The sequence below is a fragment of the Manis javanica genome, chromosome 18, assembly GCF_040802235.1.
Source record: "Manis javanica isolate MJ-LG chromosome 18, MJ_LKY, whole genome shotgun sequence".
In the NCBI taxonomy this organism is placed as follows: Eukaryota; Metazoa; Chordata; class Mammalia; order Pholidota; family Manidae; genus Manis; species Manis javanica.
In genome coordinates this window covers 17,740,694-17,766,149 of record NC_133173.1, presented here as the reverse complement: position 1 = coordinate 17,766,149, position 25,456 = coordinate 17,740,694, and the positions used below count along the sequence as shown (strand labels likewise).

General features: G+C 34.9%; 1 protein-coding gene across 8 annotated transcripts in view; it reads left to right on the top strand.

Annotated features, from left to right (window-relative positions):
* The window catches only part of TJP1 (tight junction protein 1), a 271,810-nt gene that overhangs the window by 177,112 nt on the left and 69,242 nt on the right, over positions 1 to 25,456 (top strand). For all 8 annotated transcript variants that reach the window (XM_073227124.1, XM_073227123.1, XM_073227121.1 and 5 more), the window contains 2 exons: positions 19,468 to 19,592; positions 20,279 to 20,381. In XM_073227124.1, coding sequence (XP_073083225.1) covers positions 19,468 to 19,592; positions 20,279 to 20,381 — 228 coding nt within the window. The remainder of the gene's footprint in view (positions 1 to 19,467; positions 19,593 to 20,278; positions 20,382 to 25,456) is intronic.

Genomic DNA, 25,456 nt, shown 5'->3' with positions numbered 1-25,456 from the left:
TTTAATTTTTAAAACTAAAATACAGCCTCTGTTTGAAATGTACTGATAGGCAGCATATTTAAATCAGGTTAAACATATAAAATAACTTCATACCTTACAATAATTGTTTAATCGGTTTGTTGTTACATACTTGATATTATTTTATCCCATTGCATTTATTTTAACACCTTTATTTATTTATTAATTTATTATTTTGGTATTAATTGATATACAATTACATGAGCAACATTATGGTTACTAGACTACCCCCCTATTATCAAGTCCCCACCACATACCCCATTACAGTCACTGTCCATCAGCGTAGTAAGATGCTATAGAATCACTACTTATCTTCTCTGTGTTATACTGCTTTCCCCATATCTCCCCACCCCCAGCCACTGCTACATTATGTGTGGTAATCATAATACCACTTTTCTCCCCTTATCCCTCCCTTCCCACTCATCTTCCTCAGTCCCTTTCCCTTTGGTAACTCTTAGTCCATTCCTTGGTTCTGTGAGTCCACTGCTGTTTTGTTCCTACAGGTTTTTCACTGTTCTTATATTGATAAGTGAAATCATTTGATACTTATCTTTCTCTGCCTGACTTATTTCACTGAGCATAATACCCTCTAGCTCCATCCATGTTGTTGTAAATGTTAAGATTTGTTTTGTTCTTATGGCTGAATAATATTCCATTGTGTATATCTACCACCTCTTCTTTATCCATTCATTTACTGATGGACACTTAGGTTGCTTCCATTCCTTGGCTATTATAAATAATGCTTGCGATAAGGATTGGGGTGCATATATCTTTTTCAAACTGGGCTGCTGCATTCTTAGGGTAAATTCCTAGGAGTGGAATTCCTGGGTCAAATGGTATGTCTATTTTGAGTTTTTTGAGGAATCTCCATACTGCTTTCCACAATGGTTGAACTAGTTTACATTCCCACCAGCAGTGTAGGAGGGTTCCCCTTTCTCCACATTCTCACCAACACTTGTTGCTGTTTGTGTTTTGGATGTTGGCCATCTTAACTAGTGTGAGGTGATATCTCATTGTGGTTTTAATTTGCATTTCTCTGATGATTAGTGATGTGGCGCATCTTTTCATATGCCTGTTGGCCATCTGAACTTCTTGGGAGAAGTGTCTGTTCAGCTCCTCTGCCGATTTTTTAATTGGATTTTTTGCTTTTTTGTTTGTTGAGGTACATGAGCTCTTTATATAATTTGGATGTCAACCCCTTATCAGATATGTCATTTATGAATATATTCTCCCATACTATAGGATGTCTTTTTGCTCTACTGATGGTGTTCGTTGCTGTACAGAAGCTTTTTTATTTGATACAGTCTGCTTGTTCATTTTTGCTTTTGTTTCCTTTGCCCAGGAAGATATGTTCATGAAGAAGTTGCTCATGTTTATGTCCAAGAGATTTTTCCCTCTCTTGGACATAAGAGTTTTATGGTTTCATGACTTACATTCAGGTCTTTGATCCATTTTGAGTTTACTTTTGAGTATGAGGTTAGACAATGATCCAGTTTCATTCTCTTACATGTAGCTGTCTGGTTTTGCCAACACCAGCTGTTGAAAAGGCTGTCATTTCACCATCTGTTGTATATCCATGGCTCCTTTATCGCATATTGATTGACCATATATGCTTGGGCTTATATCTGGGCTCGCTAGTCTGTTCCATTGGTCTATGGGTCTGTTCTTGTTGCAGTACCAAATTGTCTTGATTATTGTGGTTTTGTATTAGAACTTGAAGTCAGGGAGCATAGTCCCTCCAGCTTTATTTGTCCTTCTCAGGATTGCTTTGGGTATTTGAGGTCTTTTGTGGTTCCATATGAATTTTAGAACTATTTGCTCTAGTTCATTGAAGAATGCTGTTGGTATTTTGATTGGGATTGCATTGAATCTGTAGATTGCTTTAGGCAGGACAGTCATTTTGACGGTTAATTCTTCCTATCCATGAGCATGGGACGTGTTTCCATTTATTAGTATCTTCTTCTGTGTATCTCATGAGTGTCTTGTGGTTTTCAGAGTATAAGTCTTTCACTTCCGTGGTTAGGTTTATTCCTAGGTATTTTATTCTTTTTGATGCAATTGTGAATGGAATTGTTTCCCTGGTTTCTCTTTCTGCTAGTTCATCATTTGTGTATAGGAATGTGACAGATTTCTGTGTATTAATTTTGTAACCCAAAACTTTACTGAATTCACTGAATTTAGATATTAGATCTAGTAGTTTTAGAGTTGATTATTTAGGGTTTTTTTATGTACAATATCATGTCATCTGCAAACTGGGACAGTTTGACTTCTTCCTTACAAATCTATATGCCTTTTATTTCTTTGTGTTGTCTGATTGCCATGGCTAGAACCTCCAGAACTATGTTGAATAAAAGTGGGGAGAGTAGCCATCCTTGTCTTGTTCCCCATCTTAAAGGAAAAGCTTTCAGCTTCTCGCTAGTAAGTATGATGTTTGCTGTGGGTCTGTCATGTATGGCCTTTATTATGTTGAGGTATTTGCCCTCTACACCCATTTTGCTGAGAGTTTTTATCAAGAGTGGATGGTGAATTTTGTCAAATGCTTTTTCAGCATCTGTGGAGATGATCATGTGGTTTTTGTCCTTTTTGTTAATGTGGTGGATGATGTTGATGGATTTTCAAATGTTGTACCATCCTTGCATCCTTCAGATAAATCCCACTTAATCATGATGGATGATCTTTTTTGATGTATTTTTTAATTTGGTTTGCTAATACTTTGTTGAATATTTTTGCATCTATGTTCATCAGGGATATTGGTCTGTAATTTTCTTTTTTTATGATGTTTTTGCCTTGTTTTGGTGTTAGAGTAATGTTGGCCTTGTAGAATGAGTTTGGGAGTATTCCCTCCTCTTCTACTTTTTTGAAAACTTTAAGGAGGATGAGTATTAGGTCTTCACTAAATGTTTGATAAAATTCAGCAGTAAAATCATCTCTTCCAGGAGTTTTGTTCTTAGGTAGTTTTTCGATTACCAGTTGAATTTCTTTGCTGATAATTGGTCTATTCAGATTTTCTGTTTCTTCCTGGGTCAGTCTTGGAAGGTTGTATTTTTCCAGAAAGTTGTCCATTTCTTCTACGTTATGCAGTTTGTTACCATATAATTTTTCATAGTATTCTCTAATAATTCTTTATATTTCTGTGGTGTCCATCGTGATATTTCCTTTCTCATTTCTGATTCTCTTTATGTGTGTAGACTTTCTTTTTTTCTTGATTAGTCTGGCTAGGGGTTTATCTATTTTGTTTATTTTCTCGAAGAACCAACTCCTGCTTTCATTGATTCTTTCTATTGTTTTATTCTTCTCAATTTTATTTATTTCTGCTTTAATCTTTATTATGTCCCTCCTTCTACTGACTTTGGGTCTCATTTGTTCTTCCTTTCCTAGTTTCATTAATTGTGAGTTTAGAATGTTCATATGGGATTGTTCTTCTTTCCTGACGTAGGCCTGTATTGCAATATATTTCCTTCTTAGCACGGCCTTCGCTGTGTCCCACAGATTTTGTGTTGTTGAATTATTGTTGTCATTTGTCTCCATGTATTGCTTGATCTCTTTTTTTATTTGGTCATTGATCCACTGATTATTTAGGACCATGTTATTAAGCTTCCATATATTTGTGGGCTTTTTCGTTTTCTTTGTGTAATGTATTTCTAGTTTCATACCTTTGTGATCTTGAGAAGCTGGTTGGTACGATTTCAATCTTTTTGAATGTATTGAGGCTCTTTTTGTGGCCTAGTATATGATCTAGTCTTGAAAACGTTCCATGTGCACTGGAGAAGAATGGGTATCCTGTTGCTTTTGGATGGAGTGTTCTGTAGATGTCCATTAGGTCCATCTGTTCTAATACGTTGTTCAGTGGCTCTGTCTCTTTATTTATTTTATGTATGGTTGATCTGTCCTTTGGAGTTAGTGGTGTGTTGAAGTCTCCTAAAATGAATGCATTGCATTCTATTTCCCCCTTTAATTATGTTATTATTTGTTTCACATATGTACATGATCCAGTGTTGGATGCATAGATATTTGTAATAGTTATATCCTCTTGTTGGACTGACCCCTTTATCATTGTGTAATGTCCTTCTTTGTCTCTTGTTACTTTCTTTGTTTTGAAATCTATTTTGTCTGTTACAAGTACTGCAACTCCTGCTTTTCTCCCTGTTAGTTGTATGAAATATCTTTTTCCATCCGTTTCCTTTCAATCTGTGTATGTCTTTGGGTTTGAAATGAGTCTCTTGTAGGCAGCATATAGATGGGTCTTGTTTTTTTATCCATTCAGTGACTCTCTGTCTTTTGATTGGTGCATTCAGACCATTTACATTTAGGGTGATTATCGATAGGTATGTACTTATTGCCATTGCAGGCTTTAGATTCGTGGTTACCAAAGGTTCAAGGGCAATTCCCTTAGTATTTAACAGTCTAATTTAACTCACTTTGCATGCTATTAGAAACACAACCTAAAGATTCTTTTTTTTAACTCTTTAAATTTTTCCTCCTTTTTCATCCTACTCTGTTCTTTGTATGTTATGAATCATATTCTGTACTCTTTGTCTATCCCTTGTGTGACATCTGCTTAGCCTTAGGAGTACTTCCATCTGTAGGAGTTCCTCCAAAATGCACTGCAGAGGTGGTTTGTGGGAGGTAAATTCTCTCAGCTTTTGCTTATCTGAAAATTGTTTAATCCCTCCTTCAAATTTATATGATAACCTTGCTGGGTAGAGTATTCCTGTTTCAAGGCCCTTCTGCTTCATTGCATTAAATATATCATGCCACTCCCTTCTGGCCTGTAAGGTTTCTGTTGATAAATCTGATGATAGCCTGATGGGTTTTCCTTTGTATGTAATATTTTTTCTCTTCCTAGCTGCTGTTAATAGTCTGTCTTTATCCTTGATCTTTGCCACTTTAATTATTATATGTCTTGATGTTGTCTTCCTTGTACCCCTTGTGTTGGGAGATCTGTGCATCTCCATGGCTTGAGAGACTATCTCCTTCCCCTGATTGGGGAATTTTTCAGCAATTACCTCCTCAATGACACTTTCTATTCTCTTTTCTCTCTCTTCTTCTTCTGGTTCCCCTATTATGCGAATATTTTTCCGTTTGGATTGGTCACACAGTTCTCTCAATATTCTTTCATTCTTAGAGATTCTTTTTTCTCTCTGTGCCTCAGCTTATTTGTGTACCTCTTCTCTTATTTCTGTTCCATTTACCATCTCTTTTACTACATCTAATCTGCTTTTAAATCCTTCCATTGTATGTTTCATTTCAGATATGGAATTTCTTAATGATTGAATCTCCATCTTAAAGTTGTTCTTGAGTTGTTGAGTATTTTTCTGTACCTCCATAGGCATGTTTATGATTTTTATTTTGAATTCTCTTTCAGGAAGATTGGTGAGTTCAGTTTCTTTTGGTCCTTTTTCTGGTGTTTGTGAGATTTTGGTCTGAACCATATTCTTTTGACGTTTCATATTTCTGTGTGGTGCCCCCTAGTGTACAGAAGCTCCAGTCTGGCATCTCACACTTAGCCTAATGCATCTGAGATTTCTCCATGATATCTTCTTTCGTGTCAACTCTTCTGTTGTTTTTGTTTTGCTTACGTCCTTATTGCTTGTGTGTCATTCCATTGTATGGATGTGGAATGATTTGTTTATTCATTCTCTGGCTTTGATACATTTGGGTTGTTTCTAGTTTTCCATGATTATGTATAAATATGCTCCAGCATACAGGATATTGTACATTTCTGTTGGGTAAATACTTAGGAATGGAATTGCAGTGGGTTTTGTGGTAAGTGAATGTGTATAAGAAACTGCCAAACTGCACCATTCTGCATCTCCATTAGCAAGTATGAAAGCTCCAGTTGCTCTGTATCCTCACCAACACTTGATAATTACCAAGGTTTTTTCCGCCTAATTTTAGCCATTCTAATAGGTGTGTTAGTGGTATGTCATTACGGTTTTAGTTTGCAGTTCTTTGAAGACTAATGATGTTGAGTATCTATTCATGTGTATTTGTCATCCATCTATCTTCTTTTTAAAATATGTTCAAGTTTTTTGCCCATTTTAAATTGTTTTTTTCCTTTTTATTGAGTGTTTTTTTTAATTGTGGTAAAATACATGGAACATAAAATTCAACATCTATTCAGGGCCTTTGCCCATTGTTTAATTGGTTATTTGTTTAGTGATTGAGTTGTAGGAATTCTACATATATTTCGGATACCCTTACCAGTATATGATGTGCAAATACTTTTTATCAATCTGTGTATTGCCTTTTCACTCTATTGTTTGTTAATTGAGTTTTGAGAGTTCTTTATCTAGTCATTATACAAATTTATTATGAGGTATTGTTTTGCAAATATTTTTCCCATCTGTACTTGCCTTTTTCCTTCTGTTAACAGGGTCTTTTGCAGAGCATAAGTTTTAAATTTTGATGAAGTCCACTTTGTTAGTTTTTTGCTTTTATTGATCATGCCTTTGGTGTTGTTTCTGAGAAGGCTTTGCCAAACACAGGGTCATAAAGGTTTTAACGTATTTTTTCTTAGAAATTTTGTTAGAGTTCTGTTTTGCTTATGTTATGGAACTTGGAGAGTGGATTTATTTTTTATATGGATGGCCAGTTTTTTGAGCAACAATTTGTGAAGATTATCCTTTCTTCATTAATTGCATTCTACCTTTGTCAGAAATTAAAGACCATATATGTGTATGTTTCTTTCCCTAGTCTGTATTCTATTGATCTATGTGTCTCTAACCTTCTACTAATTAGTTCTGCCTTTATTATTATAGCTTTATATTAAGTGTAGAAATTGAGTAATTTGAATCCTCCAAATTTCCTCCTTTTCTTTTTAATTGCTTCAACTATTCTAGTTCTTTCTCTTTCTATATAAATTTTATAATAAGTTTGTCAAATTAAAAAGAAAGTGCTGGGATTTTCATTAGCATTGCATTGAGTCTGTAGATCAATTTGGGGAGAATTGACATCTTAACAATATTAAGTCTTCCAAACTGTGAATGTGATAATATCTCTCCGTTCTTTTATTTCCTTCAGTACTGCTTTATAGCTTTCCGCATATAGATCCTGCACACATTTTGTAGACTTCCAGTTAAGTATATTTCCTGGTGCAATTATGAGTGTTTTTTTTTTTAATTTTATTTTTTGATCATTCAGTTTTGTTTTTAAATAGTGAGCTTGTAACTTTTCTAAATTTACTAGTTCTAGGAATTTTGGGGGGATTGCTTGGGATTTCTCTATGTAAACAGTCATGTCATCTGTGAACAGAGGCAGTTTTATTTCTTCTTTTCTGATCTTTATGCTGCTTATATCCTTTTCTTCCCTTATAGCATTAGCTAGGACTTCCAGGATATTGTTGACTAGGAATAGTGAGAAGACATTCTTGCCTTATTCCTAAATTTAGGAATTTAAATACGATATTAGCTGTGGGGTTTTTGTAGATGTCCTTTATCAGGCTGAGAAGTTTCCTTGTATTTCTATTTTGCCACTCACTAGGTTGAGGAAATTTCCTTTTATACTTAATTTTCAAAGAGGCTTTTTGTTTGCTTGATTATTTTTTAATCATGAACAGATGTTGAGTTTGCTAGTGCTTTTTTTGCAAATCGAAAGTCCTCAAAAACCCTTCATCCAGGAATTCTTTTTTGAATGTTTTTTAAGATTGCACTGATAGTATAAGCCAAGAGACTTAAGTCAAAGCATAATTCAGTTGACTTCATTCTCTGAGACTGCAGAACTTTAAAATATCTCAGTCCTGTGGTGTTCTGAGTTGATCCAGAATAAAATTTAGACTACTAGAGTGTTGTTAGCAAACTTTTGCTGTAAACAGCCAAATAATAAATACTTTAGACCTTTGCAGGTGATAAATCTCTGTCACAACCACTCAACTGAAGTTTTGCAAAAGCAGCCATATACAGTAAGTAAACAAGAGGGTATGGCTGTGCTCCAGTAAAGCTTTATTTACAAAAATGAGCAGCTAGCCAGATGTGGCCTGTAGGCCATAGTTTGCTGACTATTTATCTAGAGCTGAAAGCAAGGAAGGGTGAGCTTATCTTAGTGTTCAGCTAGGGAGGCAATTGAATAAGAAGTAAACTTGGAACAAGAGTGTCACAACAATGCACTGGGAGAAAGAATAGTCTTTCTAACTCATGGTGCTGGGATAACTGGTTAATCACGTGGGAAATAATGAGTTTGGACTCCTATCTCACATCAGGTACAAAATTAACCTAAAATGGATCATAGCCATAAATGTAAGAGCTGAAACTCTATAAAACTCTTAGAAGAAAACAGGAATAAGTCTTTGTGACCTTGGATTAAGCAATGGTTTTTTAGTATTGATGCTAAAAGCACAACAACAAAAGAGAAAACGGATAAATTGGACTGCATTAAAATTAAAAACTCTGTATTTCACAAATGGGACTACATCAAGCTAAAAAGCTGCTGTTCTTCATAGGAAACCATCAACAAAATGAAAAGCAACCTACTGATGGGAGAAGATATTTGCAAATGATATAACCAATAAGGGGTTAATATATAAAATATTCAAAGAACTCATACAACTCAACACCAAAGAAACAATCTGATTAAAAAATGACAGAGGACCTGAAGGGTATTTTTCCAAAGAAGACAAATGCCCAACAGACACATGAAAAGATGCTCAGCATCATTAATCATCAGGGAAATGCAAATCAAAACCACAATGAGATACCACCTCATGCCAGTCAGAGTGGCTAATAACAAGACAAGAAATAACAATGGTGGAGAGAATGTGAAAAAAGGAAACAATCCTACAGTGTTGGTGGGAATGTAAATTGGTGCAGCCACTATGGAAAGCAGTATGGAGGTTTCTAAAAAACTAGAAATAGAAATACCATACAACCCAATAATACCACTTTTGGGAATTTACCCAAAGAAAACAAAAACACTAATTTGAAAAGGTGTATGCACTCCTGTGTTTATTACAGCCCTATTTACAATAGCCAAAACATGGAAGCAACTTAGGTGTCCACAAGTAGATGTATGGGTAAAGAAGATATGGCATATATACACGCTGGAATATTACTCAGTCATAAAAAGAAGGAAATCTTGCCATTTGTGACAACACTGATGGACCCTAGAGGGTATTATGTTCAGTAAAATAAGTCAGTCAGAGAAAGGCAGTACCATATGATTTCACTTACATGTGGAATCTAAAAAACAAACCAAAAGAACAAACAAAAATAAATGATTCATAAGCACAGAGATTAGGCAGGTGGTTGCCTTGGGGGAGGAAGTAGGAGGATGGGTGAAATAGGTAAAGGGGAAAAGAATTAGAATGGTTGATGTCTTGATCTGGATGATGTTTATGTGAATGCATGCACATGGCAAAGTTCATTGAACTGTACACTAAAATCTGTGCATTTTATTGTATGTACGTAAATTTAAAAAAAACCTGAGAAAAATACTTTCTTTAAAACTTCCATTTCAAAGGACACTGTCGAGAAAGTGAAAGGTCAACCCACAAAATGGGAGAAAATGTTTGCAAATTGTATATCTGATGAGGGACTTTTATAAGAATATTCAAACTCTTGTAACTCCATAGTAACAAGATAAATAATTCATTACAAAATGGACAAAGGATTTGAATTAGACATTGCTCTGAAGATACAGAAATTTCCAGTAAGCACTTGGAAAGATGCCTAAAATCATTAGGGAATTGTGGGTAAAATTGTAATATTTCCAGAATGTTTCACTTGGCTTTAGTGCATCTGCATATCAACAGGCATTACTCAGGGGTGGATAGAGGTATGGCTTTAGTTCATCTGCATATCAATAGGCATTTCTCAGGGGTAGAGACAGTTTATCTCCAAATCAATGGGTAATGACCTGGGCAAGGGGCCATGGGGGGGTGGGAGCTTATCTGAACTTGAGACAGGGAGGGGGAGTGCTGGTTTGCTTCTGCTAGAGTACATCCTTATAATGGAATATTATTTAGCAGTAAAAGAAATGAAGTATTTTAATACATGCTTACAACCTGGGTGAACCTTGGAAATACTGTGCTAATTGAAAGAATCCAGTCACAAAGGACCATATATTGTATGATTCCATTTATATAAAAAATGGTCAGAGCAGGTGAATAGACAGAAAGTAGATTAGTAGTTGCTTAGGGTTAGGATGACTAAAGGGTAGGGAATTTCCTTGTAGAGTGATGAAAATGTTATAGAACTGATTGTGATGGTTGCACAACTGTGTGAATATACAAAAGTATTGAATTGTACATTTTAAAGGGTGGATTTTATGATGTGTGAAATATTTCAGTAAAGCTGTTTGGGATGAGGATGGGGAGAGAAAGCGGTATGGCTTATGTTATTTGCTGATGTAGTTCTAAGCTGGTATACTATGGATAAAAGGTAAGCATTCACACTGAGGTAAGCACATAAGGTAGGCTTGGTTTATCTGGTTGAAAGCCATTGTTTACATTGATAAGAATGCATTATAAATGTCTAGAACTCTTATTTAATCCTCTGTGAAGTAGGATCCAACCACCTGGAGTAAATTGAATCTCAGAAAATTCTAGTGAAATGCCCCAAAAGAGCTAGAACTTGAACCCAGGTAGTTGGACTCAGCATATAATGTTCTCCCTTGTATGTCAAATTTAATTTTAAATCTAAAAAATGTTTACGGAATGTAATTTCTGAAATTCAAAACTCATATAATTCTATTACATAAACTACACATAAATGCAATAAAATCAATGAAATAAAAATAGGAAACTTGGTAAGGAAGGAGCCAAAGTCTCCAGGTTTTTTAAAATTTAGGACGGTGGTGAGGTCAGTTTTGTGAAGAAAATGATAGTTTTGGAGGAGGGCAATTGGAGGCATCCTATAAGAAGCTGGATATAGGAAAATGGAACGTGAATTAGAAATGAAAGCTATAAATTGATAACCAGAATCAGAAGAGTGAGGGTCACAGTATAAGAATAAATAGGACACACACACACACACACACAATTTGAGGAGCCAAGGGACTATTTAAGGACACAGGTAAAAAAGAACTAATCTAACAGTCATAGATCATTTCAGCAACATTTTGAGAATGACCAAGGTAAGGTAGAAAAACTATAGGCATCTTGTTACTTATAATCTAGTTTGGGTTTACCACTAATTTTGTGCAAGCCATTTAAATCTCTTGGGACTGACCTTATAGAATCAAAGTACATCAAAGCTGAAAACATTAATCTCTTTTATTCAAATGAAGAGAATTCAAGTCCCATAGAGTTCCTGCATGAGGTCATTATCAGCAAGTAAAGAGACACTAGGACCCCTAGGACTTCTGATTTCATTTGTATAAAGGAAGTTGAGTCAAATAATTGCTTAGGATCCATTTAGTTTTAAAATCCTGTGATCCCATTATCCAATGTGAAGACAAATGACTGGAATAGATTCCATAGAATGTTGAGAGCTGATTGGAAGAAGGGGAGAGGAGTAAAGTTAGGATTAAGTTAGCTGGTTATAGAAATTTGGCAAGGAAGAAATGGAAGGCAACGGGGAATCTTTAAATAGACAATTGGGCATCTTTAAAGGGAGCAGAGAAGAATCTTTGGAGGGGAGATTATCTAGATATATCTGCAGCTGAATCCACTATTTCAGGACTTCTTCCCCAGCTCCTTTTTTAAGGAATCAAGAAATGCTTTAACACATTAGTGGGCAAATTTTTTTTTTATAACATCAGATAGTGAATTATTTCAGCCTTGTGGGTCCATAGGGTCCCTGTTGGAACTACTCAGTGCAAAAGCAGTCACAATCCTATGTAAAGGAATGGGCATTCTAGTGTCCAGTAAAACTGGACAAATAGTGGAGCAGATTCCAGGCCTCTTATTTATCACAAATTCAGTCTCCTACCTGGTAAAGATACAGATGCATAAGTTATTACTGTTCATGGCTGCTTATGGTCTTAAAAGGATGAAATATAGTGGAAGTAAATTTTTTGATGCTCTTCCATCCAGAGGCTATAACCATATATGTGTATGCATGTACAAATAAATGAAATCACATTATATTGCCTTAAACCACTTGCCCCACCACCATAATAAAAAACATTATCTTGGACGTTTTCTCATGTAAACATATAAAAATCAACTATATTTTGATGCCTATAAAATTTGTTTCATAAAGATACATAAGAAAAAATGGAATATTTTGCATTTCTTTTGAAAATCCATCAGAAAGGCAATCACATTAGTCTTTTAAATAAGTCCAATACAGCATACCATTGCCTCAAAATAATAATTCTGTCACCATCAATTTTGATTACTGAAAACAGTATTAAAATTCTTTTTACACATGCTATCCCTATTCCTTTCTCCATTTAAAAAATGGTTTTTGCTGTATCTAGATTAAATAACTATTACATAATTCAATTTTTGTATTCATTAATTTTAGTATTCAAAGTAAGTGGATATTTAGTGCTTATCACATGTCCTCTGTGTATCTCTTGTCATGTTGATTGTCAAAAAGTTCTCAGATTCTTCAGGAAGGGATCATGAAACCAACGTTCCATGTGTTCTTGCATGTTCATTAGCTTATCTGTGCTTTTTTATACTTAAAGGTCAGTTTTACTAGATATAAAATCCTTGGCTCATGGTTTCCTTAAGTTTCTTAACTCTGCTGTCTTTGTCATAACATGGTTACTGTCCCAAGTGTGGTGATGATCTAAGTTTCTTTTTTTTTATAAGTTATGAGCTGTTTTTGCCTAGATGCCAAAGAATCTTTTTCCTTAAAACCTAGTCATTTTATTTGAATGTATCTTGGTGTTCATCCCTCTGAAGTGATATTCTTAGATAATTCTCAAATATCGACAGATACCTACAGTGACGTGTGCCCTTTGAGGATGTAGTTTCAGTTAGAATATCAGGAAAAAAAATTTTTTATTATGATTTTCACTGTTTTTTCTCTTTATTTTGGTTTAGTTTTTAGGGACTACTACTATACATGTCTCTTCTGCCTGTCTTCAGTATTTGTAATTTTCTCTCAAATCCTTTTTTAAAAAAAAATTCTTGCATCATTTCTTTTTCATTTTTAAAAAGATTTCTCCTATTCGTTTTTCTCACAATATTGTTATGTTTATTTGGTCTTGTGTTCCTCCTATCTAAAATTACTTTTGGAATTTCTAATTTGCTCTTGAATTCTGTCAACATGTTTGAGTTTTTCATGTTTTGCATAGTTTCTTATGCCGTTCAGTTTGTTTTGTAATAATAATAGCTCCAATCTTCTTTTGAGCATTCATTTTGTCATGCTTTCATTTCCTGTAGGTATATTATTATTCTGCTATTCATTATCTTTATAGTAATGTTTTAAGGGATTTGATCCTGATACTTGTTTTGGATCGTTTTTATGTGAAATAAGTTTTTTTTTTTTTTAGTTTTTAGAAATTGGCTTAGTTTGTGCATGTGTGTTTGTGTGCATGCACACATGGGCATGTGTGTGTGCTTAGAAAATATAACTGCTGCTTTCCGACATTTCCTAGCTCAGTGCCCTTTGTGACTTTCATCTGGACCTTCTGTTTTGTTTCTCTCTTGTTCTGTCCCAGTCAGGTTTGATTCCACTGCCAGTATTTCTCCAAGTGTGGGATCCTGTCGTAGAAGGTCCTGGCAGGTCAGTGTTGAGGATTCCTATGGGTTATACTGCTCCCTCCAGTCGATTGAGGCTCTAATGCAGCCTCCTAGACCACTATTGGAATAGGCAAAATTTCTCTCAGTTCTAGCTGCGGTTCTTAAATTTCCTGTCATTCTTTCCAGTGAATAATAACCATCAGTTACTTTGGGGCTCTTTTAGGTACAGACACCCTGTGACTTTCCTCCCATGTGGGTGTTGGGAACACACAAGTCTCATAGCTGTTGCTCATCCCCGCTTGCTTGTGTTTTGCACCTTGAAGGTTATAATGATTACCTGGTATTGTTGTAAATTCTAGGGGTTTTGGTTTGTTATGTAGTTGCCCTGCTTGTTTTTATTTGCGAACGCAGGGAGGTTCAAAATCCAGGCTACTGCTAAGTTTTCCAGAAATCTGAGCTTTTAATGCTCAAATTAATGCTACGTTTAAAAAAGACAACTCTCTAAGGGGGAATTTAATTAAAATTAAATTGAATAATGAGTCAGATACTTACTATAGTTCACTAACATTGACAAATCACTTTATGTTAGACCCCCTGCAGCGTTTTACTTAGCTGGAATATGTAGGTAAATATGTGAATCCCTCCCAAATGGGGCCTTGATACTTAGGCTACTTAATAGCACCATGTGTTAAGTATGTACATGTGCTTTAGGAGCATACTGGATGGGCTGCAGTGTCTATGGAAAGCTAGGATGGTTTTATGAATGAGATGACATTGTATCTGGATTTTGAAGGATGAGGTGAATCTTGCAAAACTGATGAGGTGCTAATGGAATCCTAGGCAGAGAGCAGATACAAAGGCATAGTTCGATAATGCATGGCATGCTTAAGCAGGGATTGCTAGTTAAGTGTGTCTAGAGCAAAGACGGGGGTGCTGGGAGGCAAGTTGCATTATGTTTCAGGATATTGCATACTAAGGAATTTGGACCTATGGGCAGGGGAATGCCAGGGTCAGGTTTGTTTTGAACCCTTAGAATATGGTGGTGGGTAAATTACAGTGTAGTAGAGGTAAGAAATCTATTGAAAAGGGACAAGTAAGACAATGGTGGACATGGAGGGAGAAGAAAAGAGTGGAATAGTTGAATGCTTTTTAGTTTTTGATTACTACCCTGGTCTGAAGTTCACAAAGCATTTAAGGCTAAGTTGTCAGCCGTGGCTGCACCCACTTAGGTGCTTTAAAAAAAAATGCCTGCCATTTCCCCTCCTCCAGTTTTGTTTAATTGGTATGGAGTAGGGATTTAGACATCAGCCTGTTTTTAAAACTATTCCCAAATGATTCTCATCTGCAGCCAGAGTTGGGAATTACAGACTTCTTGGGTAGTCATTATGTGACCTGTAGCAGGTACTGATTTAGCAGGATTACATGTCCTACTAAGAGCTAAAGATGAACGGGAGCCATTGTCTCAGCTGGGTTTTTATGCCCTAGCTCACCACAGCCCAAAGTTACACTTCTGTTTGCTCACAATATCTTAAGAAAAAGTATCTTCTCCTCTTACTCAGCCTTCCTCATTGAAAGTACCTGACGTTTTTGTATTTTTTTAATATTTCCATTTTGTTTTTAATTATATAAAATTAAAACATTAAAGTATTAAAACTTGAATATATTAAATTTATATAGAATTTTTAAAATTAAAAATACAGAATTTTAATAAAGATTTAAAATATATAGAATATATTTAATTACTCTTTATAAAAATAAAGTAAAAGATTTGTCTGAGCCTCTTCAAAGAAGGGGAAAAAAAAAGCAAAAGATAAAATTCCCCCACACACATATCCCCAACTGGCCCACAGGTATTTGGTTTGGGCATTTAGGTTTTCCCAGCATTTGCAATTACAAGCAATCTACAAAAAATAACTGTGTGCATGTATTTTTTCATTATGTTGGAGAGAGATATGTATCTTCAGGGTACATTTCTAGAAATTGGTCTGTGAAAAGAAAAGTGCTTTTGCAATTTTGTTAATCATTAATTGCCACATTCATCTCTTAAAGAGCTGCAACAGTTTCACTTGCCTATCAGCAGTGTGTAAGGAATGCCTGTTTCACTACAGCCTCCCCAACAAAATGTGCTAGGATACTTTAATTTTTCCATTCTCTGTGTAGTTGTAATTTTCATTTCTCTATGTGAGTGTTAACATCTTAAATGTCTTTTGTAAATAGTCTGTACCATTGTTTTGTTGGGTCTTTCTGTTCTTTTTTCTCATTTTTCAGTGCTTCCTAATACCAGTGTTTTTGAAGTTTGACCTAAGGACCCCAAAAAGTCTCTGAAACCTTTTTATGCTCTAGGACAAAACCGTTTTTCCAACAGTATGGAAATGACATTTGTCTTTTTTACTGTGGTGATATTTGTAGTGAAGGCACAGAGGCAGGGAGGGGAGGTGTGGTAGAACTGGCCACCGTAGCCCACATTGAGGTGAATGTCACTGCCACATACACAGTTTAAAAGGACAATTCCAGTTTTGTTTCAAAATGATTCAAAACAGTAAAAATTGTTTTATCACATCTCAGCTTTTGAATATACATTTTAAAAGTTAGTCTGTGTATTGAAGTGGGAAATATACACAAGGCCCTTCTGCTTTATATTTAAGTATTTGTGTGACTGAATTGGAAGCTCAGTGAGCCATGTATTTGTATGTTGTGTGTAATACTGTTTTTACTTGAAGGAATGTATGTTATCCAGTCTTGAATATTTAGCAGACATTTTTCTCAAGCAATGAGTACCTGTTGGCCTCAATGAAAATAACTCTGATATTTGTTGCCAATGAAGAAAAGTTCAATTTTAAAACAAAAATTGAAATTGGGACTTCTCCCTAACACCACAAACACAGTAAGTTTTCAGTATTCAAGACTTTGATGAGATTGGTTGTGATACTAACTAACATGTGATTGTTGAAAAATATTATACAGTAAAATGTGTATTATTTAAAGAATTGCCTAAGTATTTTCCAAGTGACCAAGGCATGCTGTTATAAAATCATGATGGATAAAATATCCATTTGGAGTGCAAAACAGGCCAACAGGTACTCATACAACAAAGTACAAAAGTTTACATTGCAACTATCAATTAAGAAAACAATTTTTGATATGAAATAAAAAATTGATAGAAAATTTTGATATAGAATAATTTGATATAATTTTATATAAATTACTAAATTTTGATACAAAGTCAAACATGAATATCCATAATTACCTAAAAAGGCTACTAAACTACTCTCTCAGCTACATATGTGTGTGAAGCTGGATTTTCTTACATAACTTTAAAAACAACTTTTACAATAGATAGAATGCATTTTCTTAAACTTTAAATGTTTTCCTCAGTAGTAAGTGTTGGATTTTGTCAGAGGCCTTTTCAGGGTCTATGGATATAATCATAGAATTTTTTTCTTTAGGTTTATTAACGGTATATTATACCATGGATTTCCTAATATACCAGTCTTGGACGTGGAATAAATCCCTTTGTCATGGAATATTTGTGTGGTGTTGGCCTTTCTTTGCTCTTTTTTTTTTAGTTAATGCTTTAGTACAGATATGGATAAATGATGTTGGGCTTGAATATTTGGGAGAGTGCTCTGTCTTTGTCATGCTCAGTCATTATCAGGTTTGGATATAAAAATTATAGTTGCTTCATAAAAAGAGTTTAGAAGCTTCCCTTGATTTTCAGTGCTCTGAAATAATTTATGAAGCATCAAAACTATTTGGGCATTGATGTTTTGGTGGAATTTCTCTGTAAAGTCATTTGTGGCTGGTGCTTTTTGTGGAACAGTTCCCTCATAACTTTCCCTATTTCTTCTCCAGAAGTTGGGTTGTTTAAGCTTTTTAATTTTTAATAATGTCAATTCAGTAATCTGTATTTCCCTAGGAAGTTATCTGGTCCATCTTTTTTAATTTATTTATATTTGTTCTGTAAAGTAGTGTCTTACATTTTCAGTTCTGTGCTAAGAGTTACTTCTTTCCAATCATTATTTTTGCAATTTTAGACTTCTGGCCATATTCTCTGGGTTGTATTGAAAGGATGGTTTTGTGTAGAGATTCTTGTATTATTTTGGAAGGATAGATAGACAGATTCAGGCAGTTGCCACTGTTTTCAGCTACCCCTTTTTATTTTTTCTTTACATTAATCTTTTTTTTACATTACCTTTATGCAATATAATTCACATACCATACAGTTCACCCTTTGAAGTGTACAATTCAGTGGTTTTTAGTATACTCACAGAGTTGACCAGAGTGACTTTTTAAACATTTTTAAATAAACACTGTAAAAGAAAAAAATATTATACCCATAAGACATCACTCCCCCATTTCTCCATCCCTTCCCATTCCTGGCTCATACCACTACTCTGCTTTCTGTCTCTATAGATTTGTCTTTTCTGTACATTTCATATAAATGGAATTATACTTCATATGGTCTTTTTGATTAGATTATTTCACTTGACATAATGTTTTCAGGGTTTATCCATTTTGTAGCATGTATCAATACTTCATTTCTTCTTATTGCAAATAATATTGTATGGATATACTACATTTTATTTATCTGTTCATTAGTTGATAGACATTTGGGTTGTTTCTCCTACTTGGCAATTACAAATGATACTGCTCTGAACATTTGGGTATAAGTCTTTGTGTGGACATACATTTTCATTTTTCTTTGGGTATGTTCCAAGGAGTGGAATTTTGTAATCTTTTTTAAGAAGAGTTTTTCATCTTTTATTTTTCTTTTGCCACTAAAGTAGGCTTTAGGGCAGGAGGGAAGGTCATAATGGCTGCACAGTCCTTGGTAGACATGGTCTCCTCTGTTGTGAACTGGACAGGCTTTATCCTCAAGTGGTTTGGATTGTAGGGTGTAGTGTTAGTACAAGGTTATATGAAACACTTCTGAGGTGTAGTGACTCTGGAGCCCTAGGAAAGTATCTGATGTTTCTTTAGACTACTCTGAATGCCTTACTTCATGTCCTTTCTAAGGAATGGTGTGGATTTCTTTGCAATTAGGTAGTTTTTTAATAACTTGGAAATATTTTGATTTTTTTCTGTACTGGATTGTTCTTAACTATTGCGGTAAAGATTTAAAACTCACTTTGAAGTATAGTTTATTCTAGCTTCCTTTAATTAAAAATACATTTTTTAATGTTTGATATGATTAATATATACTTGTATGCAATGTACATAAGATTATTACAGTATACTACTTCTAAAAAGATTTCTAGCATAAATGAAGTTCAAATAATGTTTTTATTGATTTTCACAACAATTGACTGATATTTTATGATGTAAGATGGCTCCCAGTATATATGCCAATTAAGTCTGTCATTCTGTAATTAGTTGCCAATGTTTGCAATGATCACCCTGGAGCACTGCCAGTGCCCTTAGGAATACTTATAATAACCAGATATAAATTCAAGATTTCAGTGTTAAGAATTTTTAAATGTATTTTAGTTCTTGAAGAGCAGTCATGTAATTGGTAATTTTTAATGTTCTTTCATGTCCAGCATTTGATTTATTAAAGCATGCATTCTTGTAACAGGGTAGATCATTCCAATGTGTAATTGTATAAGCAAGTGAATGCTTGAATCACAGGTGTAATAAGACTGTAGTTTTGATATTTTAACTTTTTTAGATGGTAGACTATAGCATAGTAAACAGTTGTTTTTCTTAATAACAATTAAGTCTGTCATTCTGTAATTAGTTACCAATGTTTGTGATGATTACCCTGTAGTGCATAGCTAGAATCCTTCTAGTTAAAAGATATTTTAACTTTTTTAGATGGTAGACTATAACATAGTAAACAATTGTTTTTCTTAATAACATTTCCATTAATTATTTAGGCTCCTGGATTTGGATTTGGAATTGCAATATCTGGTGGAAGAGATAATCCTCATTTTCAGAGTGGGGAAACCTCAATAGTAATTTCAGATGTGCTGAAAGGAGGACCAGCTGAAGGACAGCTACAGTAAGCATGTTTCTCCTGGCCACCTATGTTAACAAGCACAGTTCCTGCCCTCAGCTGCTGGCATACTGTGTGCTAGTGATTCTCTAAGAGACACTTGTTGTGTCTGTTGTAAAAGAGCTAATATCATTTACCTTAAATAGAAAGTTACTGTAAAAATGAAGATGGTGAATACTCTTTGGGGTAGAATTTAGCCTTTGGGAGCCTCTTGCTGAGTATTGCCTTTTCTATTCAGTAAGATTAGCAAGATAAAGAGGCAAAAGAGACACTAGCAGAAAGCCAGAGTATAATCAGAAGGATTTAAAGAAAATTGGGAGGAGAAAGGCTTTTTATTTTTAAAAATGGAATAACTTTTTCCATCTATATGACATAGAGTCATTTAATGCCCTATAATTGTACCACCAAAAATCATTTTGTGTATTGTAGTACCTATTCAGTTCTTTCTGGAAATATAGTGTTGATGGTTAAAAAGAATTAATGCCCTGTGGTTAGTTGCTTGCTAAATGTTCTTGTGAGAGATAGGAAAGCAAATAGCTTGATACTACCTTATCATTGATCTAAAAACAAAGGAATTAATTAGCCCATAATTAGAATATTTTTTGGAAGTACCCACCTTGAAAATATCTTCTTAAACTTGTCCTGTATGTTTTTCTCTAACATGTTACTTTGGTGACCTTTTTTTTCTTTAGGGAAAATGACCGAGTTGCAATGGTTAATGGAGTTTCAATGGACAATGTTGAACATGCCTTTGCTGTTCAGCAACTCAGGAAAAGTGGGAAGAATGCAAAAATTGTAAGTTCTTTTTGGCTTAATTTAATAAAGTACCAGCATTATTTTGATTAGGTTTCTGGTATATGAATTCAATATTCCTTCCCTTTAAGAGTATGAAAATTGAAACAGTAGTTGCAAAGTCAGTTGTTTACAAGCATGTTTCTTCTAATATGGATGATATGTTTTGTCACTGATGTGCATATTTTTTCAAAGTGCAGATGCCAGGATTTTTTCAATTGAAAAAGAAAGGAAGGGAGTCGTTGAATGGTTACCTGTTTATGACTTACTATTCCTTCTCTTTTAAGTACTTAAGTTAGACTGAATCTTGGCATATAGTCTGTTTGAAATAGCCCTATTTGCTGTTATAGGATTTGTTTTACATTGTCCCTTGAACACATACATCATCTGCTTTCCTTGTTACTGTTATAAACTTTGAGGAGAGAAAGTGGTAAGGTTTTCTTCTTAAGAAAAAACCTTACCACTTTCGGGATGTGTTTGATGTTACTATTGTAGTGCATAGCTAGAATCCTTCTAGTTAATATTTTTCTGAGAAGTCGACCTTTTTTAAGTAAGGGAAAAAAAGTTGAGTTAACTCTAAATTACTGGCCTCAAATCACAGTTAAAATTAGGCAAATGTGGCTCAGAATGGGTTTAATATGAAGTCCTACTTAAAATAATATTCGTCTTTAGGAACACATTAGCCACTTTGCCCACTCTGCTCCTCCCATTTCTGCTCCATCTAGCCTCTGAAAGGACAGTTTAAGGTACTGCTTGAGGCTTTAGCTCAGGTGTGCAGAGCAGGAAGAAGAGGTGAGGCAACTAGATGGTTTGTCCAACCTTGTCCATTCAGAATATTCAGAACCACAGTGGTCCCATCAGAAAGAAGAGGGCTGTAGTGAGGGGAGTCCTGGATTGCATTTGGGAGCTGTAGTGAGAGCTAGAAGGGGTGTTACTGAAACTGTGCATCCCACAGTTACTAGGCCTTCTCATCTTGTGTAAGCTGCCATACCATATGGCTTATTTCTGTACCAGTATCATTGCTGGTAAGATGAGAGTTTTCTCATATTGCAGGAGACCCAGTATTTAGTTACTGCATTCCAGATGACAGGTATCTTCTATTATGTATGTTTTCACAACTTCATTGTAGTCATATTTTTACAACTGTAATGTTATTTTTAAATTGCAGCTCATATACTATTGGCTAGTGGGTGGTAAAGTTTTTAAACAGTTTTTATAATGTCAGAGTGTAGTGTTTACAGAAGCCAATTGCTGATTTTTATAATTGTTGGTTTTTATAAATTGAATGAACTTTAGCTTTCTTGCCTTAGCTGCTGGTACTGGGCATTATCCTTTTTATTTATGGTGTTGTTCAGGTGAGTTGCTGCACATTGCAAGGTGAGCATGTCAGGTAAATTGGGTTTTTCTCCCTGTGTCTCAGGTTGTGAGCTTCACCCATACCTCCAGTTTTTTATGCCCTCCCTTCCTCAGAAGTCTTGAACTGTTTTGTTTGTCATGCACAATAGTCAACAACAAACCTATGTTGATAATTCATCCAAGAAAGTTAGTGTCCTCCTACACCCAGACTTTTCCCCATACAAGTGATTTTGTAAGAAGTAGGTCCAAAACCTGTTCTGTATTTGAAAGAGCGCATGAAGGAAGGATTTGGGGCAGCTCAAAGGATAGATGTATCTCTGACTGTTCTTAGCTTCATCAGTTGGAAAGACAATTCAGGAAGCTTGGGCAAGTATTCTTTGCTCTATAGGGAAATGCTATAGAGGGACTGGGTGGAAGGCTGTTTTATTTATTTATTAATTTTTTATTTTGGTATCATTAATACACAGTTACATGAGTAACATTGTGGTTACTAGATTCCCCCCATTATCAAGTTCCCACCACATACCCCATTACAGTCACTGTCCAGCAACGTAGTGGAAGACTGTTTTAATCAGCAAAGAGCTGTTGTTCCTTTCTGCATTTGAAGACCTTGGATTGTGTCATTGAATTAAGCTTTTCATTGCCATATGACTTGTAGAATAAAATCCCAGTGACTTAGAATGTGGCTTTTCATTGTAAGATGTCTTTCTTAATTCATCCCCAGCATTAAAACCAGAATCTCAAAGTCATTAAATGTGTGTTTTTGCTGTTCTGAATAACCAGCTCCTCTTTCCCTCCTCCTCAGTCTACAATCTTTCTTCTTCCTGGTGCTCCTATATTATGGTGGTTGATCGTTTATATGATTATCTTTGCATAAACTAAGAACCCTTGGAGTGTTAGGCTCAATAAATGATTTCTGTTGAACTAAAATTATACAACTCCTTTGATAATAGAAGTACTGTAAATATGCTTAATTTTAACAATAGATGAAGAGAAGATAGAAGAGATACTGTGTATAGCACAGTGAGCATGTGTAAGCTTTAGTAAAATTCTGAACATACTTAAAAAAAGCATTGTGAAGCAAATGAATGGGCAAAACCTCTTCCTAGAGATAATCTCTGAACTCTTCAGTATATATCCATATGACTGTGGAGGATTTTTTTTTCTTTGTAGACATACTTGCTCAACCCATTCTTTGATGGGCATTTTGGTGCCCGGTTTCCATAAATATTGAAAAACTAACTGAATAACTTGCTTAGGAGTGGCTTTTCAGTCAGAGGGCATGAATAACTTCTGCTATGTGGATTGCCAGTGCCTTTCAGAAAGCCAGTAGAGCATTGAGAGTCCAATTTTATCAACCCTTTTTTTTTCTTTGCCAAACTGATAAACGTAGTATTTCAAATTACAGATGAGTTTGGTCATTTCACAGTGTATGTATGTCTTTTCATTTCACATTTATGTCTCATCTTTGCTTATTCATGTCCTTTGCATTTATGTGGTTGTGATTGTCATACGAGAGTGTTGTATGTATTCAGATTATTAGCCTTTTGTCATATATACTGCACATATTGTTTGTTCATTTGCTTTTGTGAGTGTAAGTTTAATGGTGAGTTTCTGGTTTTTGTATCATTTATTTCAACATGAAAATATTTTGTTTTGCCATATTTGTCAGACCTTCACTTGATTGGTTCTGCCTTTGGTGTCATGCTTACAGAAACCTTTTACCAGAGTTGTAAAAGCATATATGATGTATTTTATTCTAGTACTTGTATTATTTCATTGTTCTATTTTACATTTGAATCTTTAATTCAGCTAGACTGTTTTGAAGTAGGCATTTCTCCCAAGATTTCTGTTTCAAAATTTTCAGTGTTAAAAATCAAGCATGATTGTCAAACCTGCTAAGTATCTTCATGTGGGTTTATAACAATAACAGTTTACTAATGATAAAATTGGAGAATCATAACAGGATTGGATATTTTGTAATAACTTAAGCACTTACTGGATGCAGATGTTTCATATGTACGACTAAATGCATAACAAGGACCTTCTCAAACTTAAACCTTAATAGATTAGGTGGGTACACACATTCATAACTGTAATGCACATTATCTAAGATTAAGAGTTCAGTTTGGTAGATTTCCAAAGAGATGGCACTCTTGAAGGATACGGAAAGCTTTGCCATGCTCAACTGTTTTTTATTTATTTATTTATTCATTTATTTTATTTATTTATTTTCTTTTATTTCCATGTTCTTCCTTTTAAAAATCTAACAAAGTAATAAATTCAAATAATTAAAAAATAAAATATACAGACAGTTTTTAATGAACAGAAACAGTCCCCTGCCTCCACCTCTTAATTAAACTAATTTTCATTCATTTTAGTTTCAGTTCTGGTGATTATCTCCATAAATCTAAATAATATCCTTATAATGCTATTTCTTTATTTGTCAATTTAAGGCATTATTCATTGCTTGCCATTAAGAAACACCAATATTTAGCCCACTTTATTTTTATTTTTATTTTTTTAAGGTCTTGATTTTTTTAAAGTTTTTATTTTAGTATCATTAATCTACAATTACATGAGCAACATTATGGTAACTAGACTCCCCCAATCATCAAGTCCCCACCACATACCCCATTACAGTCACTGTTTATCAGCATAGTAAGAAGCTATAGAATCACTAATTGTCTTCTCTGTGTTGTAAAGCCCTCCCCATGCCTCCACCCTACATTGTGTGTGCTAATTGTAATGCCCCTTTTTCCCTCTTATCCCTCCCTCCCATCCCACCCACCCTCCCCAGTCCCTTTCCCTTTGGTAACTATTAGTCCATTCTTGAGTTCTGTGAGTCTGCTGCTGTTTTGTTCCTTCAGTTTTTTCTTTGTTCTTATACTCCACAGATGAGTGAAATCATTTGATACGTGTCCTTCTCCACCTGGCTTATTTCACTGAGCATAATACCCTCTAGCTTCATCCGTGTTGTTGCAAATGGTAGGATTTGTTTTCTTCTTATGGCTGAATAATATTCCATTGTGTATATGTACCACATCTTCTTTATCCATTCCTCTACTGATGGACACTTAGGTTGCTTCCATGTCTTGGCTTTTGTAAATAGTGCTGCGATAAACATAGGGGTACATATGTCTTTTTCAAACTGGGCTCCTGCATTCTTAGGGTAAATTCCTAGGAGTGGAACTCCTGGGTCAAATGGTATTTCTATTTTGAGTTTTTTGAGGAACCTCTATACTGCTTTCCACAATGGTTGAACTAATTTACATTCCCACCAGCAGCATAGGAGGGTTCCCCTTTCTCCACATCCTTGCCAACATTTGTTATTGTTTGTCTTTTGGATGTTGGCCATCCTTACTGGTGTGAAATGATATCTCATTGTGGTTTTAATTTGTATTTCTCTGATGCTTAGTGATGTGGAGCATCTTTTCATGTGCCTGTTGGCCATCTGAATTTCTTCTTTGGAGAAGTGTTTGTTCAGATCCTGTGCCCATTTTTTAATTGGCTTATTTGCTTTTTGTTTGTTGACTTGTGTGAACTCTTTATATATTTTGGATGTCAACCCTCTATCGGATCTGTCATTTATGAATAAATTCTCCCTTAGGATGTCTTTTTGTTCTATTGATGGTATCCTTTGCTGCTGTACAGAAGCTTTTCAGCTTGATATAGTCCCACTTGTTCATTTTTGCTTTTGTTTCCCTTGCAAGGGAGACAAG